The 16,918-nt window shown below is 40.1% G+C and overlaps 1 protein-coding gene across 1 annotated transcript in view; it reads right to left on the minus strand.

Annotated features, from left to right (window-relative positions):
* LOC308682316 (gamma-aminobutyric acid receptor subunit pi) overlaps positions 1–16,918 on the minus strand; it is a gene marked incomplete at its 3' end in the record, with an annotated part of 55,666 nt that overhangs the window by 24,571 nt on the left and 14,177 nt on the right. The window contains exon 2 of the mRNA XM_081351977.1: positions 16,462–16,542. Coding sequence (XP_081208103.1) covers positions 16,462–16,505 — 44 coding nt within the window. The 5' untranslated portion in view covers positions 16,506–16,542. The remainder of the gene's footprint in view (positions 1–16,461; positions 16,543–16,918) is intronic.

A 16,918-nucleotide genomic window follows, 5' to 3' on the forward strand; every position in this document is an offset into this window, starting at 1 on the left:
TTCAAACTTCTGTATGAAGTTCGTCCTGCACCCTAGCAACGCCCTAGCAACGCCCTAGCACACCTTAGAAATTGCATAACAGTGCACTAAAACCCTCCACGACATCCTTTTATTTTAACAGTGACTTCTACATGAGCAAACGACTTACACTCCCTTTATAAAATGTTCACATAACAGGGATGCTTTTCTGAAGAGCTTAATATAAGAATATAGAGGTTTTCCAGGTCAAAATGTGATGAAACCCATTGCATCATGAAACCCTCTAAGCAGACGACACTGAAAACAATAAATCATCAAGTATAATCTCAGAAAGAGATACGAGTTTCGCTTTAATGTGTCTGTTTATCCACACTTTAATATGTCTGATTCTTACTTGAACTCCTCTTTTAGAAATAAAAAATCTTCAGGTTGATTTAAGACTTATTAAAAATAGAGCTGTAAAAGCTCATCTCTTAAAATAAAAAATAAAATAAAAAACTAAATTCCTTTGGGAAATTATAAATGTGGCAATTGCATTACTTGTCAATTTACAAAAAAAAATAGTTTTAAAATGTGATTTATAGAATTCAATGTCCATGCAATAAAGTTATGGTTGAGAAACGAGCAGATAAAAGAGCATAGAAGTTTAATAAATTAAATGTCTTGCATCAGTGTTTGAATCCTAAATAATTTAACCACAAAATGCAAATTTTTTCATGTTTTTTCTTTTTCTTTTAGGGCATTGAACAGATAAAACCAAATGCAATAGGTGGTAATATTGATTACATAAGAAAAAAATGAGGTATTTAGAATTTTTTATAGTTTATTTACTAAATAAAATGAAGATTTTGTGTACAGAATGTTGTTCAATATTTATCGTGTTGCTTTGGTGTCGATGTGTTCTCAATTGTTTTTTCTGTGATGTAGATGTTACTTTGTTGCTGATGGTTGTTGGTGTAATACTTGTTGGAAAGTTGAAAGTGTGGAAAATGTCATTTTGAAAATGACGCTCTTTGATTGGTTCACATTCTTAAATCAAGATACATTCACTGGAGAAGCAAAACGAGTATTAAGTCTTATTTTCTGAGAGAAAAATAACTAAAAATTAAGTGAGTTCATACTTTAAAAAAACAAGACAAAATATCTGACAAAATATAAAATATTGTATTTTTTTCCCCCTTTGAATTAAGTACATTTTTCTGAATTTTTAAGCATAAACTCTTAATATCTTCAGTCATTTTGCTTCTTCTCCAGGAAATGTATCTTGATTTAAGAATGTTTAGATATTTGTGCTGGAAACCAAGACAGAAACACTGAGGAAGAACATCATTTTTAATCCCTTTAATCCTCCTATTAATTGGTCAACTCAGTATGTGGTCATTTTATTTGTTATATTCCCTCAAGAAGGCTATCAACCCAAACTGCATTTGTATACTTTAATATATATATATCAGACTTTATCTGTCCTGTGGCCTCCAGTGAATTGAGTCATTCTCACATGCGTATGCTAGCATGTGAACGCGTGTATGTTTCTGTCTTTGTGCGTTACGCCACACACAAGAAGCTTTTAAGATTTCACTTCATATTAATCCACCTTATCTTTTCCGGAGCTTCTCTGAAACCCCTCGCAGGATCTGTCAAGCTCATTCCCGGCCAGCGGGCAAACTCACTCGTGACCGTCACTATTCGTTTCATTCAACGAGTAGCAAGACAATGTACAGTACATGATATCACTGTGCCAAACGATAATGCATGACAAAAATCGGCCGACTGAAGACACAGAATTAAGCGTCTGTCTGCAGTTAGCAAGCGAAATTCTGGATCAAAGCAAACTGAACAGCAGAGAAGACTTTTCCCCATGCCATACATTTCATTTCACACTGATTTGTATAAACTTTAAAAAAAGCAATTTGTCGCAAAGCCAACAATATTGGTAATATTCAGACTAATCTAGTAATGCGGCTGATTGGGCGCTTTGGGATCATTTTCAATGAGCAATAGCTTATACAATAACTCAAGGAGGTTTGAATTCAAACTTTAAAAGTGATTTATATATATTAAAAAAAGGGGAAATAAAAACAGAAATCCTTAAAAATAATAATACTTGAAACTGAATAATGTGCAATAAGATTAAACTGTGCCTTTTTTACCAAAACTCAACCAAACAATTCTGATTATGGTCTAAATGCAGCTTCATTAATAACTCTGTGTTGTGTATTTCACGATGTTAATATTTTACACACTTGAGATGTCTGTCGTACATCATCAGAGGTTTGTGTTACTGGTGTACGTGCGTTTTACATATAAACGATGTGCAGCAGAAAACATGGAGGGCGGCGCTTTTGAGTACCAACATTTTTGGGGACAGGGACACGTTTATTAACTGGAGTAAGACTTTTCTTTGTCTCAGGTAAGATAGCAATCATGATGATAAGTGTGTTCATTAATTATTAGGGGTGCAACGGATCACAGTTGATCCATACGGATTAGGCATGTGATTTGCGGATTAAATGATTAAAATTATTATCTAATTATGATAAAATTAGAGAGAGAGAGAGAGAGAGAGAGAGAGGCGTTTCAGACAGTGCTCGAACACCTAATTGATTCCTCTTTCTCTTTTATTTGCGCTTGTAGGGACACATGCACACAAAATGATGTCAAAATACCCGTCTTGTATTCTCTCGGTTCTGTCATTAGTGAACAGTTGAGAAAGAAACTGGATGTGTGTCAGTATATTCGGTCCGTGAAGTCAGTCTTAAAGTGACAGCAGCCTAATATTCCTGCTGTTCATTAATGTTAATAAAGTAAACATCCTCATCATCATCATCATCTACCATGTTCGAGAGAAAAGACGACAGTGGAGGACAGTGATGCCGACAGCTTGTAGGATCAGTGTGCTGCGTAAACTGTGGGTCTTTTTAAAGAAATGTATATTTTTTAGTCATCAAGGATGCATTTAATTGATCAAAAGTGACAGTAAAGACATTTATAATGATACAAAAGATTTAATTTCAAATATATACTTTTTCTATTTATCAAATAATCCTGAAAAAATACAGTGAATCAGTTTCCACAGAAATCTAAAGCCCTGTTTTCAACACTGATAATAATCATAAATGTTTCTTGATCATCAGATCATCATATTAGAGTGATTTCTGAAGGATCATGTGACACTGAAGACTGGAGTAATGATGAACATTCAGCTTTGATCACAGGAATAAATTAGATAACAGATGATTTACATTGGAATAATATTCCACAATTTTTACAGTTTTTACTTTCAAATAATTGCATCCTTGGTGAATAGAAGACTAAAATAATTTAAAAAATCGTACAGAGCCAAAACCTGTGAACAGTAGTGTATGTTGTGTAATCCATTCACCGATTATGAATGAAAGTAAGTTTTTAATATTGATATGTTTTACTCAAAATACAAATTTTACACTGGTATCGTCCCTTGTTCAGAATATAAACACATACCGTGGTAAGCCTCCCACTGCAATCCAACACCATTGGTTACATAATATATATGTCGGTGATATAAAATGTTGCTCTGTGTCATATTTTACACAGGTCTCATGTTTGGCGTGTTCCTGTCTGGGTGTTTTAAACAAGACGCGATGGCCAATCTGTGTGGCTCTGTTACTGCTTTCACTCTTGGATCTTCTCCTGCTTTGTTCTTTCCCAGCAAATGGAAAGTGGGAGATGAAAAGGGAGAAAAAACATCATTCTGCGCCAGAAGAGTGAGTGAGAGACATAAAATAAGGCACAGGCATGATGCTTAAGGACAGCCTCCAAAACAACACATATATGCGTACACAACTAATTATAAACTAATAATATAACATAAATAATAGTGACACAAATTTCACAATTCACAAGCTTGTGATTCAATTAGATTCCGATTCAATCTGAAAGAACGAACGAATGAACGAACGAAGAAACGAACGAACGAACTACTAAATGAACTAATGTTGTAAACTCTACAGGAAGTCAGTTGGGAGTACAAACACCGAAACATGTTTCTCTGGTTTCTGAGCATATCCCACTGAATTACAAACCACTGGATGACGTTAGAACAATATTAAATCCCACTTAAGTCTCCAACATTATTTTGTTCTATTTTTTGGTATTTCAATTAATCTAATTCCCTGAAATTAAGCTGCCATGACAAAGAATATGAGAGACAATGAGAAGTTTCAGCTCAAAGAGTCAAAAAGGTCCCGATGCTTAAAACAATAACATAATCTGACAAATGTGCAATCCCAGATTTTCATCTAATCTCCATTTAGGTCATTCATCTCTTCCAGACACAAAAACAATCACATTATCCTTTAAGATCTCATTCGTGGATATGATTGAGAGACTGAGCTGAACTAGAGCTAAATTAGTTATCAAGTAGGTTATGTGGTGATATTTTCATTTTGGTGCATTCCTAATCACAAGCATAATCAGATCATAGAAACAATCTATAATCTGCTTAGATTTACAATGCTTTAGAGGAAACGTAGCCTATATAATTTACTGAATTAACATCTCACAAACACTGATCCATGTGTGTGTTCATTAGGGGTGGGGGGGGAATTTATTCTTATATTCATCGCGATGAGTCGATTCACAAATGTCAAAAAAAAATAAAAAATAAAAAATAAATAAAAAAAATCTTTATTATCGTTATATTGAGGGAACGCAAAAGAAGGAACTCTGAAGCACGGAAGTGCCATTCTTTTTTATATTTACAAAGTTCACGTTTGTGAAATTCGAACGGCACCCTCTTCGTTAAAAGCTAACGTATGGAAAATTGGCATAATCTAAATGTCACCTGTTTCATATTTTTTGTATGAGCGCTGCTTTTTGTATTGTTTAGTTCCCTTTCGAAAGGGAACTCTACACTACGTCAGAATGACGCTATGGGGAACGCCTCAGGCGTGACAGGTGTCTGAAATAAATATCAACTCACGTCAATTATGTTGACCGGCGACAGCCCGTGAATCATCAGCTTGATTGATTAACGCGCAACCTGGATGTATAAAGGGAAGCCTTGCATACATGACAACATCTTTTCGTCTTCAGGGACTGTTTGTCTGTATTGAGAATATCGCTGAAGCGCGCGGGAGGCTCTCGAGAGAGCCTCTTGTGCAAACTGTGAGCGTTTTTTATTTAAAAATGCTCCGCTTTCGCGGATCCTTTTCTCGAGGGAGGAGGGTTCAGCATCTGAGCTGTGGTGCGTGCGATCTGTGAAACAATACTGTTTGGGTACGAGGCGTTCACAGCCAGTTCCTAAGGGTGCTGGCAGTGTTCATTAAGAAATATCTCGGCGCGCGTGAGAAAGAAAAAATCCGTGCGCTGTCGGATGTTTCAACCTCGCACCTGTTGACTTTCTTCTCGAGGGATGAAAGCCAAATATTTTTTAACGGCTCTTTTCTCGCGCTTGCCGAGGCAGTGTGTAGATTACGAGAACGTATAAATGTTAAAACAGTATTGTCTGGTGAGTATGGCTGCATTTAATTCTATGAATTAAAATGATGGAATATTATCTGACTTTTAAGAAGTTAGATATTTAGTAATTCAGCCTATCATCCAGATCGCGTTATCCAGTGTTTTTGGCTGCATTTTAATTGAAAAATGAGCAGTGAACAAAAAGAGCAGGTGTAATTCTGGTCTTTTTGTAAAATGTGAAATTAACATATTTCTGTTTCTTTTCAGACCACATCTCCTGTTTTAGAGTCTGGGGCAAAATGTTATGGGAGTAAATCTAAAGATTTTTTCGATGGTCAGGTAGTAGGTCTTAACAGGCCTCCTTGACCAGACAGTCCCCATTTTGCAACCGGACAGTGCTTGGGCCTCCCTGAGGTGAGCTCCCAGGAATTGACTGTCAAGGAGTAATGTGGTTATCAGGTTATAGGCCTCACTAGGCCTTCCTGAATATGAGCTTCCACATACTATGGTTAAATGAGCTCCCACATATTATGGTTATCAGGTCATAGGCCTCACTAGGCCTTCCTGAATATGAGCTCCCACATACTGTGGTTATCAAGTTATAGGCCGCTCCAGGCCTTCTTGAATATAGCTCCCATATAATGTGGTTATCAGGTCATAGGCCTCACTAGGCCTTCCTGAAAATGAGCTCCCACATACTGTGGTTGAATATGAGCTCCCACATTCTGTGGTTATCAAGTTATAGGCCTCACCAGGCCTTCTTGAATATAGCTCCCATATAATGTGGTTATCAGGTCATAGGCCTCACTAGGCCTTCCTGAAAATGAGCTCCCACATACTGTGGTTGAATATGAGCTCCCACATTCTGTGGTTATCAAGTTATAGGCCTCACCAGGCCTTCTTGAATATGAGCTCCCACATACTGTGATATGAGCTCCCACATTCTGTGGTTATCAAGTTATAGGCTTCACCAAGCCTTCTTGAATATGAGCTCCCACATACTGTGGTTATCAGGTCATAGGCCTCACCAGGCCTTCCTGAGTATGAGCTCCCACATACTGTGGTTGAATATGAGCTCCCACATACTGTGGTTATCAGGTCAGAGGCCTCACCAGGCCTTCCTGAATATGAGCTCCCACATACTGTAGTTGCCAGGTTATAGGCCTCACCAGGCCTTCCTGGTTATGAGCTTCCACATGTCAGGTTACAGGCCTCACCGGCCTTCCTGAATGTGAGCTCCCACATACTGTGGTAATCAGGTTACAGGGCTCATCAGGCCTTCCTGGTTATGAGCTCCCACATACTGTGGTCGCCAGGTTACAGGCCTCATCCGGCCTTCCTGAATGTGAGCTCCCACATACTGTGGTAATCAGGTTACAGGGCTCATCAGGCCTTCCTGGTTATGAGCTCCCACATACTGGGATATCAGGTTACAGGCCTTACAAGGCCTTCCTGAATATGAGCTCCCATACACGGTGGTCGCCACGTTACAGGCCTCGCCAGGCCTTCCTGGTTATGAGCTCCCACATACTGTGGCGCCAGGTTACAGGCCTCACCGGCCTTCCTGGTGATGGGCTTCTACATGTCAGGTTGCAGGCCTCACCCAGCCTTCCTGAATGTGAGCTCCCACATACTGTGGTCATCAGGTTACAGGCCTCATCCGGCCTTCCTGGTTATGAGCTCCCACATACTGTAGTCGCCAGGTTATAGGCCTCACCAGGCCTTCTTGGTTAGGAGTTTTCACATGTCAGGTTTCGGGCCTCGCCGGCCTTCCTGAATGTGAGCTCCCTCATACTGTGGTTGTACATGAGCTCCCACATACTGTAGTCGCCAGGTTATAGGCCTCACCAGGCCTTCTTGGTTAGGAGTTTTCACATGTCAGGTTTCGGGCCTCTCCGGCCTTCCTGAATGTGAGCTCCTACATACTGTGAGCTTCCACTTACTGTGGTTATCAAGTTATAGGCCTTACCAGGCCTTCTTGATTATGAGCTCCCACATACTGTGGTTGAATATGAGCTCCCACATTCTGTGGTTATCAAGTTTTAGGCCTCACCAGGCCTTCTTGAATATGAGCTCCCACATACTGTGGTTATCAGGTCATAGGCCTCACTAGGCCTTCCTGAGTATAGCTCTCACATACTGTGGTTGAATATGAGCTCCCACATTCTGTGGTTATCAAGTTTTAGGCCTCACCAGGCCTTCTTGAATATGAGCCCCCACATTCTGTGGTTATCAGGTCAGAGGCCTCACCAGGCCTTCCTGAATGAGAGCTTCCACATATTTTGGTTGAATATGAGCTCCCACTTACTGTGGGTATCAAGTTATAGGCCTCACCAGGCCTTCTTGAATATGAGCTCCCACATACTGTGGTTATCAGGTCATAGGCCTCACTAGGCCTTCCTGAGTATAGCTCTCACATACTGTGGTTGAATATGAGCTCCCACATTCTGTGGTTATCAAGTTTTAGGCCTCACCAGGCCTTCTTGAATATGAGCCTCCACATTCTATGGTTATCAGGTCAGAGGCCTCACCAGGCCTTCCTGAATGAGAGCTTCCACATATTTTGGTTGAATATGAGCTCCCACATGCTGTGGTTGTCAGGTCACAGGCCTCACTAGGCCTTCCTGAGTATGAGCTCCCACATACTGTGGTTGAATATGAGCTCCCACATACTGTAGTTGCCAGGTTATAGGCCTCACCAGGCCTTCCTGGTTACGAGCCTCCACATGTCAGGTTACAGGCCTCACCGGCCTTCCTGAATGTGAGCTCCTACATACTGTGGTCATCAGGTTACAGGCCTCATCTGGCCTTCCTGGTTATGAGCTCCCACATTCTGTGGTTATCAGGTCAGAGGCCTCACCAGGCCTTCCTGAGTATGAGCTCCCACATACTGTGGTTGTTTATGAGCTCCCACATACTGTAGTCGCCAGGTTATAGGCCTCACCAGGCCTTCTTGGTTAGGAGCCTTCACATGTCCGGTTACAGGCCTCGCCGGCCTTCCTGAATGTGAGCTCCTACATGCTGTGAGCTTCCACTTACTGTGATTATCAAGTTATAGGCCTCACCAGGCCTTCTTGAATTTGAGCTCCCACGTGCGGTGGTCGTTAGGTCACAGGCCTCACCGGCCTTCCTGAGTTTTAACCTTCCACAATTAGTGGTCACCAGGCTTTAGGCCTCTGCGGCCTTCCTGGTTATGAGTTCTTTCATGTCAGGTGGCAGGCCTCACCAGGCCTTACTGAATGAGAACTCCCACGTATTGTGTCTATCAGGTTGCAGGCTTCTTCTGGCTTTCCTGATTATAGGTTCCCACGTACGGTGGTTCCCTGGTTACAGGCCTCACCAGGCCTTCCTGGGTTTGAGCTTTTACATGTCAGGTTACAGGCCTCATCCGGCCTTCCCGAATGTGGGCTCACACATACTGTGTGATGAAGTACGAGCAAACCTTTACTTCATTCCTTTTTGGTACATACGTTCCGTACCTTTTTTAAACCATGCTTATGGTAAGTCACACGACTTATGTCTTGTGTATTTTCTAAATCCATTTTCTATGGTAAGGGTCATGTGCGTATCGCTTCTGTCCCTTCCTATGTGGCTCAGACCCTGGTCTTACTTCCTGTCGTCACTTTATTACGACAGATGTTTTTCTCGAGCTAACTTCCACATTCTGATGAGCTCCCACACACTGTGGTCACCGTGTTACAGGCCTCACCGGCCTTCCCGAGTATGAGCTCCCACATGCTGTGGTCGCCAGGTTAGAGGCCTCATCAGGCCTTCTTGGTTTCAGAATGGCTAAGTACATGCACTTTCTTTCATGTACTTTCTATTTCCATTTTTTATGGTAAGGGTTGTGCGCTGTACGCTTTTTCCCTTTCTGAAAGTGAGCTCCCACATCCTGTGGTCGCCAGGTTAGAGGCCTCACCGGCCTTCCTGATATGAGCTCCCACATGATGTGGTCGCCAGGTTAGAGGCCTCACCGGCCTTCCTGATAGGAGCTCCCACATGCTGTGGTCACCAGGTTAGAGGCCTCACCGGCCTTCCTGATATGAGCTCCCACATGTTGTGGTTGCCAGGTCAGAGGCCTCACCGGCCTTCCTGAAGGTAAGCTCCCACATATTGTGGTTGAATACAAGCTCCCCCATGTTGTGGTCGCCAGGTTAGAGGTCCTACCAGGCCTTCCTGGAGGTAGCTCCCTTTAGGCCCTCACAGGCCTCCTCAGTGTTTTGAAACACAAACACTGGGTAGATCCATGGATCGAGTAGAGAGACTCCCCTCGCTGGCAAGGGTTGTAAAGCACTATGCTGAGTCATACTCTCCAGGATGTCCCGTCTCTGAGATCCGGGCTGAGTGGTTCACTGCCTGTTTTGCAGTCCCTCGGGTTGGATGCCTTCTTTAGGCAAGTGTCCAGAGGCTCTGTCTTCAGACAGACAGGAAGTGGCCAGACTCTAGTGTCTTATGTAGTGACACCAGGTCAGGCCTGCCTGGTGGTATTTCAGGTGGCACGCTCCCCTGAATAGTGACTGGCTGGGAGTCCCTTGGGCCCCCTAGCCACACTCCCTAGAAGGGACCCCTTCTTTTGGAAGCTGTGGTCCTAAGCCTTTGAGCTGGCCCAGATATACCCCCCATTAACTATGTTCTGGCGGTTTCTTGGTTCATTAGCTTGGGTGATGACCGGTAGGGAGTGCTGTCACTGACAGCCCGATGTGACCTAAGGGTGAGTGGTTCCAGTGTTTTCTGAATTACTGGTTCGGACAGTTGTCACTGCCTTTGGGCATGCACTCCCCTCAGCATGGTGGCGTTGGTATATCGTTCCCCATAGCGTCATTCTGACGTAGTGTAGAGTTCCCTTTCGAAAGGGAACGTCTCAGGTTACGACTGTAACCTATGTTCCCTGAGAACAGGGAACGAGACACTACGTCTTCCTGCCATGCCTCGGGGCCTGCCTGCAACAGTCCCTTCAGACGATAGGATGTTGTCATGTATGCAAGGCTTCCCTTTATACATCCAGGTTGCGCGTTAATCAATCAAGCTGATGATTCACGGGCTGTCGCCGGTCAACATAATTGACGTGAGTTGATATTTATTTCAGACACCTGTCACGCCTGAGGCGTTCCCCATAGCGTCATTCTGACGTAGTGTCTCGTTCCCTGTTCTCAGGGAACATAGGTTACAGTCGTAACCTGAGACGTTTTCACATCAATAGCTGCGTTTCCATTACCCTTCAAATTGTGCAAATTAAAATTGTGAATTGAAAATACGGCCAATGGAAACACGTCAATTTCGCAAAACCTCCCATTTATTGCAAAAAAGTTTTTACGCTCGCATGAGGGGGGTTTTCAGGCAATTCAAAAAAGAAATATTTCGCAAAACTGCAATGGTAACAGTTTTTGCGAATTTACAGGTCACCTGACGTAGATGACGTGGTGTGTTTGGACAGAATACGAGACAGAGTTCTTTATTAAATTCATAAAAGACAAAAGAATTACAGGAATAGTGGATTCTAAACCTCAAATAAATGCCATAATCAAGACCTGGAAGCAGAAATGAAGGAGAAACACCCAGAAACACCTCATATGAGCCGCTCACAAGTATAATAAGGGTTGTTCCAGTGGCGGCTGCTGGTCTTTCAAAGAGGGGAAGCTCATTTTCGGCCTACATCATAAAAATTGTCCATTTATTTATACGTAAATTCTGCCCAACGTTCCTTTTCAAGAAAATGCTCTGTGACCCTATATCGTTCCAACTAGGCGTCTTTTCCAGTGACTTGACCAGTGTCCTCTCGATGGCCAGCAGAGTTAGGTATAATTGTATAAATGTAATAATATAATAAAGGTATAAATAATAATATAATAAAGTATAATAATACTACTACTAATAATATATAGGCTATTTTTAATTATTTTAATAATTATTGTTTTAATTATTACTAATAATATTATAAAAAATATAATAGGATAAGTAATAATATAATAAAGGTATAAATGTATAATTGTGTGAAATGTATTATGAAAAATGGCTAGCAATTTCGACAAGCAAATACCAAGAAAGAGGTAGCAGCAGTTTATCTTTTGACTATCACTTGAAAAATCCGCGATGGGACTGAGCTCCAACAGCTTCAGCGGCAGCGACTTTTTATTGTATGAAATCGCTGTCAATCAAAAGGAGATGCAGCCCCTCCAAACATCACGCGGAAGCCCGGAGTCCGGGCCAGCCCACTCCTCATTCACCCCCAGAGACGCTGAGCGTCCGTGGGCGGGACATAATCGCAGCATTTATCCAATGACCGTCTAGTTTCGAAGCGCTGAAAAAACGGTTCAGAGCAGCCCCATTGAAGTCAATGGACGCTGGGCTTCAACAGGGAAATGCACTGTCTGTGATGCTACGGGAAAGTATGAGAAGGAAATCGAGTCAACCGACCTGCTGTATGTAGAGCTGATTCTGAACGAACTCGTCTTTGAGATGAACGTTTTCTAACGCATTTTTAGTCAATAAAATGTTAACACAATAGTACATATTTGACCATTACATTTTTTGACATTATAGGGGAAGCCGAGCTTCCCTTGCAGTCTTAAAGAAATCCCCACTGGGTTGTTCCTTACCATTAATGCTTGGAAAACACACACACGTCTCCTTCGATTAATGATAATGGCTAGTGCAGTGGCTGGGATATAGTACCTAAACCTACCAACGTCCATTGCCATGATTTTTGGAATGACTTTACTTATCGCGAGTTTTAGTCGCAAAACATCAGTTAATGGAAACACCATCATTTCGTAATAGTTTTTTGTCGACATTTAGAAAAAAAATAAAAATTGCATAAGTTTTGCGCAAATCTGGAATGTAAACGCACCTAATATGCTGTAAACCAATCTGTTATACGTGCGTTATGCGTAGGTTTACTGTACTGTCCTCCACAGTCAGTGTGTATCAGTCACATTTTGACTGTGCTCTGCAGATGATCATTTACTTCTTTTGTATAAGCTGTTTTTGATTGCGGTATACAGCAACAATTTCAAGTCATAACTCTTTATTATTTAGTTGTGTATAACAGCGGCTTTGTACGTTACTAATTATTCAGAATATGCTGGTATAGAGCTATTATAGTATAATTATATACAGCTGCTGGTACATCATTCTATATTTTTCAACGAAAGCTAATAAACAGCAAAATGTTTTTTTGTTTTTTTTTTGTCTGAAGGATTATATTGCACATAACAGGAGGATGTTGGTTAGAAGTCTATTATTTTATGTTAGAGATGTAGTTTGTTTTCATTGACTGCAAGTTTGCTAGTACAGGCACACATTTATTTTCCTGTTGGTTCTTTGCAATGTTGGGACATATGCTGGCAAACGTAACCTTACAGTTGACTTGCCAAATCACTTCCATTTGTTTTATTCATAAAATGAATATAGGAAGTATTGGAAGTAAATTCTTAATGGGTCATTATAAATACTTTGCTTTAAAAGTACCAAGTAGTCACACAAAAAAAAAGACGCATTGATAATTGTTTTAGCATCGCAGCCTCTAAACCGCGAGACGCCTGGAGATTCCCAGCCCTAGTGTTCATGTGCAGGAGAATCTGCACGGCCGCCACATGTGCCTCCGCTCACTCGTCTCCATTATTGATGATAATCAGAGGAACTGCGGGAGTCTGGAGCGCCGGGACACGAGGCATGAAAGTGCTTGATTCAAAGCGCTGCGGGAACTAGGTGAGTGTCAGCATATATAAATCTCACGGTTACTGTATCAAGCCTAGAGACGTTCCTCGACCCTCGGCACATGTGTGTCTGTTTGCGTGGGTATATGTTCATCACAGTCTCTGTCAGGCAGTTTTCCGAGCATCAGACTGTGAAAAAGCTCCAGAATCCAGAATCCCATTATTCCCGCTGCGTGTCCCAGCCTGTGATTTGCTAGTCGCTACACATTTACAAAGTTCACTGACACCAACATCCATCTGGAATAGATTATAAACCTTTGTTTCCATCTTTCCTGGAAGAAATCCACACTATATTGCATTATACAGTTTATTGGTATTTAAACCTAATATTCAAACATCCTTCATCCTTCTTATTTTTGATTTCCAGACTCAGAGAATACTTGTCACACATTTATGAGCCATATACCTTTATAAACATTAAAGTGTGTACTTTTAAATGATCGGATTCAAACTGAAAACAAATATTCTCTGTTTAAGTAATTTGTATCAAACCAACAAGATGTCCAGTATCTCAAACGCTTGCTCATTATTTTTAATTCGACCACGCCCACGCGCACAAAAGAGATTCACATGCAAATCTCCACATGGAACGCGAACGCGCTCATTACCTCAAAAACAAAGCACGAAAAAAGTTCACAAGTCTCTGCTTTTCGTAGAGTTTGAAAGATGCGCCGTGAGCTTACATTGGATTTACCTCAGAAGAAGAAGAACGCGATTTGAAGACAAGAAAGATGTAAGGTAAGAAATTCTTACATATTAGTTTGTTATTGTTGCATAAATTTCACATTGCAGTTGAACTGTTGCTAGATATATGGTGAATATTATAATATTTAGACCCGTGTTTACTGTTACTGTGTTTGTGGATGTCTGCTCAAACGTAGATATGTATATGGTTACCATAATGTTTTATATTTGAGCGCGATCGCGTTTGAAAAGCAAAACGCACCAAACGGCTTCATGTTTTTACTATTATCTCATTTCATATCATCATAACGAATGGAAACATTTGAAGTAACATAATCAATATATTTTTCTCTAGCTTAGTTGTTACTGAAATCTTTTGAAAGATTTATAGGCTGCTATATGTTATTGTTATTATTATTTTATGCAGCACTGCGCATAGCCTATGCCTACAAGGCACAACAAACCTGGTGTTCATTATATTATATATTGTTGGAAAAATTTGTGTGTGTGTGTGTGTGTGTGTGTGTGTGTGTGTGTGTGTGTGTGTGTGTGTGTGTGTGTGTGTGTGTGTGTGTGTGTGTGTATTCTGTGAATTTTAAAAAGCAATTTTAACCAGAAAAATCTAAAATTTATTCCCAAAATCGTGCAGGCCTTTCTCTTGATATCAGTATGTTCACTTTTTTTTTTTTTTTTCAGGGCCCAGATGCCACTCCTGCTGACTTCAACATTCACATGAGTCTCTGTACATGAACATGGTAAAGTGAAAATCAAACACCTTGGAAATGAAAGGTACGTATAATGTTTTTAAGAATGGCACAAAGGTCTCTGTCTTTGGATCATTGTTTTCAATAAGTGTTTTTTTGTCATTTGTTTCGTATCTTTGGATTATGTTGTGTTGTAAATAAATCCAAACAATCAAAAAGCCATTCTTTTTTAAATCTCCTCATTCTTTGTGCAAGGTTGCTCAGAATGACAGGGCCTGATAGCTCCTAATAGGGCCGTTAGGGGAGGGTCTTTGTCTTTCTCAGGTGTGAAAAGCTTAGATATTAATGATGTGATCACACCTCCCGCATAAAGCTTTCTCCCACAAAACACGTCGTACAAATTTTAAATCAATATATTGTCTTATCTGAATGAGCAGTCAGGGCGATTTTCACATAGTTTTGCAGCAAATATTCTAGGCTACGTGATACAATTTTCAAAAGTCTTGTGAAGAAATAATCAGTATGGGTTTCATGGCCTTATTTCAGTGAGAATTTTTTTTTTTTTGTATTTTCACAAACCACGCATAAATGTCATTATCTCAAAACTACAAACTTTTACATACATGCTGCTGATATATTATTGTAGCAGAGTTTGTGCTGAATACAGTGTAATCAGACTTTAGCCATGAAAATGTCACAAGTAACAGAAATAAGCACAAATGTCAGAGCATGTCAGAACACCTCCAGGGCCCAGAAAACAGCTCAGACCCCAGAGGGTTAAGGAATATATATTTCACTCAAAAATAAATTCCGGTGACACACAAATATGTCGAAACAAAATGCCGTTTTGGCAGCGTGTGTAACAGTATAGTGGATCCATGCAGCTAAAATGAATGACATTAATGCTAATCAAACAAGAAAAGACAAAGATAAAATCACTCACTGGTCTTGAATTAATAACTTTTTAGTCTATATTTAATGTACAGCAGTGTTATTTTACATTTGAGTACTTAATTTAATTTCTGTGTAGGCCATTACTTATCTGAATACCACTGTTAGTACATCTTCCTGAAAAACCTTAATTTGTGTTTTTGTTCTGTTGTATTTTTTGTCGGTTTTGTTTGTAATTAGTTTCTTTGTTCTGATTTTATTGCTGACTGTTTACTCGTCTTCTGTAACTGTTTTGAGGACTTTTAATTAACCTAGTATTAGTTTTTTGCTGAAGTATCGCTCATTGTGAAATTAAAATTACTCATTTCATGAAATAAGATCATATCACCCCCTCCAATAATCGTGTTAAATAATCGTGATATCAATATTGACCAAAATAATTGTGATTATGATTATTGCCATAATCGAGCAGCTCGATACATTACACAATCACAAACAATACACAATCAATCGATACATTATTCATGTATAGTAACATCTGAAGAGACTCATGTGAAATCATACATGAGAAAAGCCAGTCAGTCGAGTTTGTGGCAAAACCTTTTACAGTGCTTGTATATTGTTGTCTTTCAATGCATATTATTAATACTCAGAAAGTAGAACTGAAATTATATTCATTACAAGATGATTAGTTAAAACATTTCCAAATGCACCTGAAGACTATTTTTCCAGTCATGAATTTTGCCATTGAGGTATTCTTAAAAATACTGTGCAAAAATCTCGTCTCGTTCTTGTGAGCTAAGTGTCTCGTCACACCCCTAGCATTAACTACTGAGAAGAGTTAACAATTCATCAAAATATGCATTTCTTTCTTAAAAGGAGATGTGGGTGAATATATGACTTATTTCTTGGGTAAACTTTCCTTGAAAGAATTGATGAATAACTGCATCCTTAATTCAGAAATGTACTATTCTAGGAGCACATATAAGCCTGATTCAGAAACGTCAAACACGATTAAATGAGCTTGATCCATGACAGAATCCTCTTACCTGCTGATGAAGAGGAGGGCAAATAAAAAGCTGAAGGAGGTCATGGTGAGCGAGTGAGATCTTCAGTCCGCTGGAGTCGATCTGAGGACGAACATAAGCAATATCAATCTCAATTTATCTATAAAGCACAATTAAAAACAACCACAGCTGACCAATGTGCTGTACAATGAACAATGAATGAAAAAACAATGAATAAAAATAAAACAAAACAACAACAGACAACGAGGGACACTACAAGTTGTAGGCAACAGTGAAGAGATACGTTTTTAATTTTAATTTAAAAATATGTAATGTTGGTGCGGTTCTAATATGAATCGGTAAACTGTTTCAAAGTTTAGGTGTGGCTATGAAAACAGCTCAGTCACCCCTAGATTTTAACTTTGACTTTTGAACAGTGAACAAACTCTGGTTGGCAGACCTAAGAGTTTTAATGGATGGTATTCACACAACAAGTCTG

The sequence above is a fragment of the Scardinius erythrophthalmus genome, assembly GCF_964197995.2.
Source record: "Scardinius erythrophthalmus genome assembly, chromosome: 21".
NCBI classification, from domain to species: Eukaryota; Metazoa; Chordata; class Actinopteri; order Cypriniformes; family Leuciscidae; genus Scardinius; species Scardinius erythrophthalmus.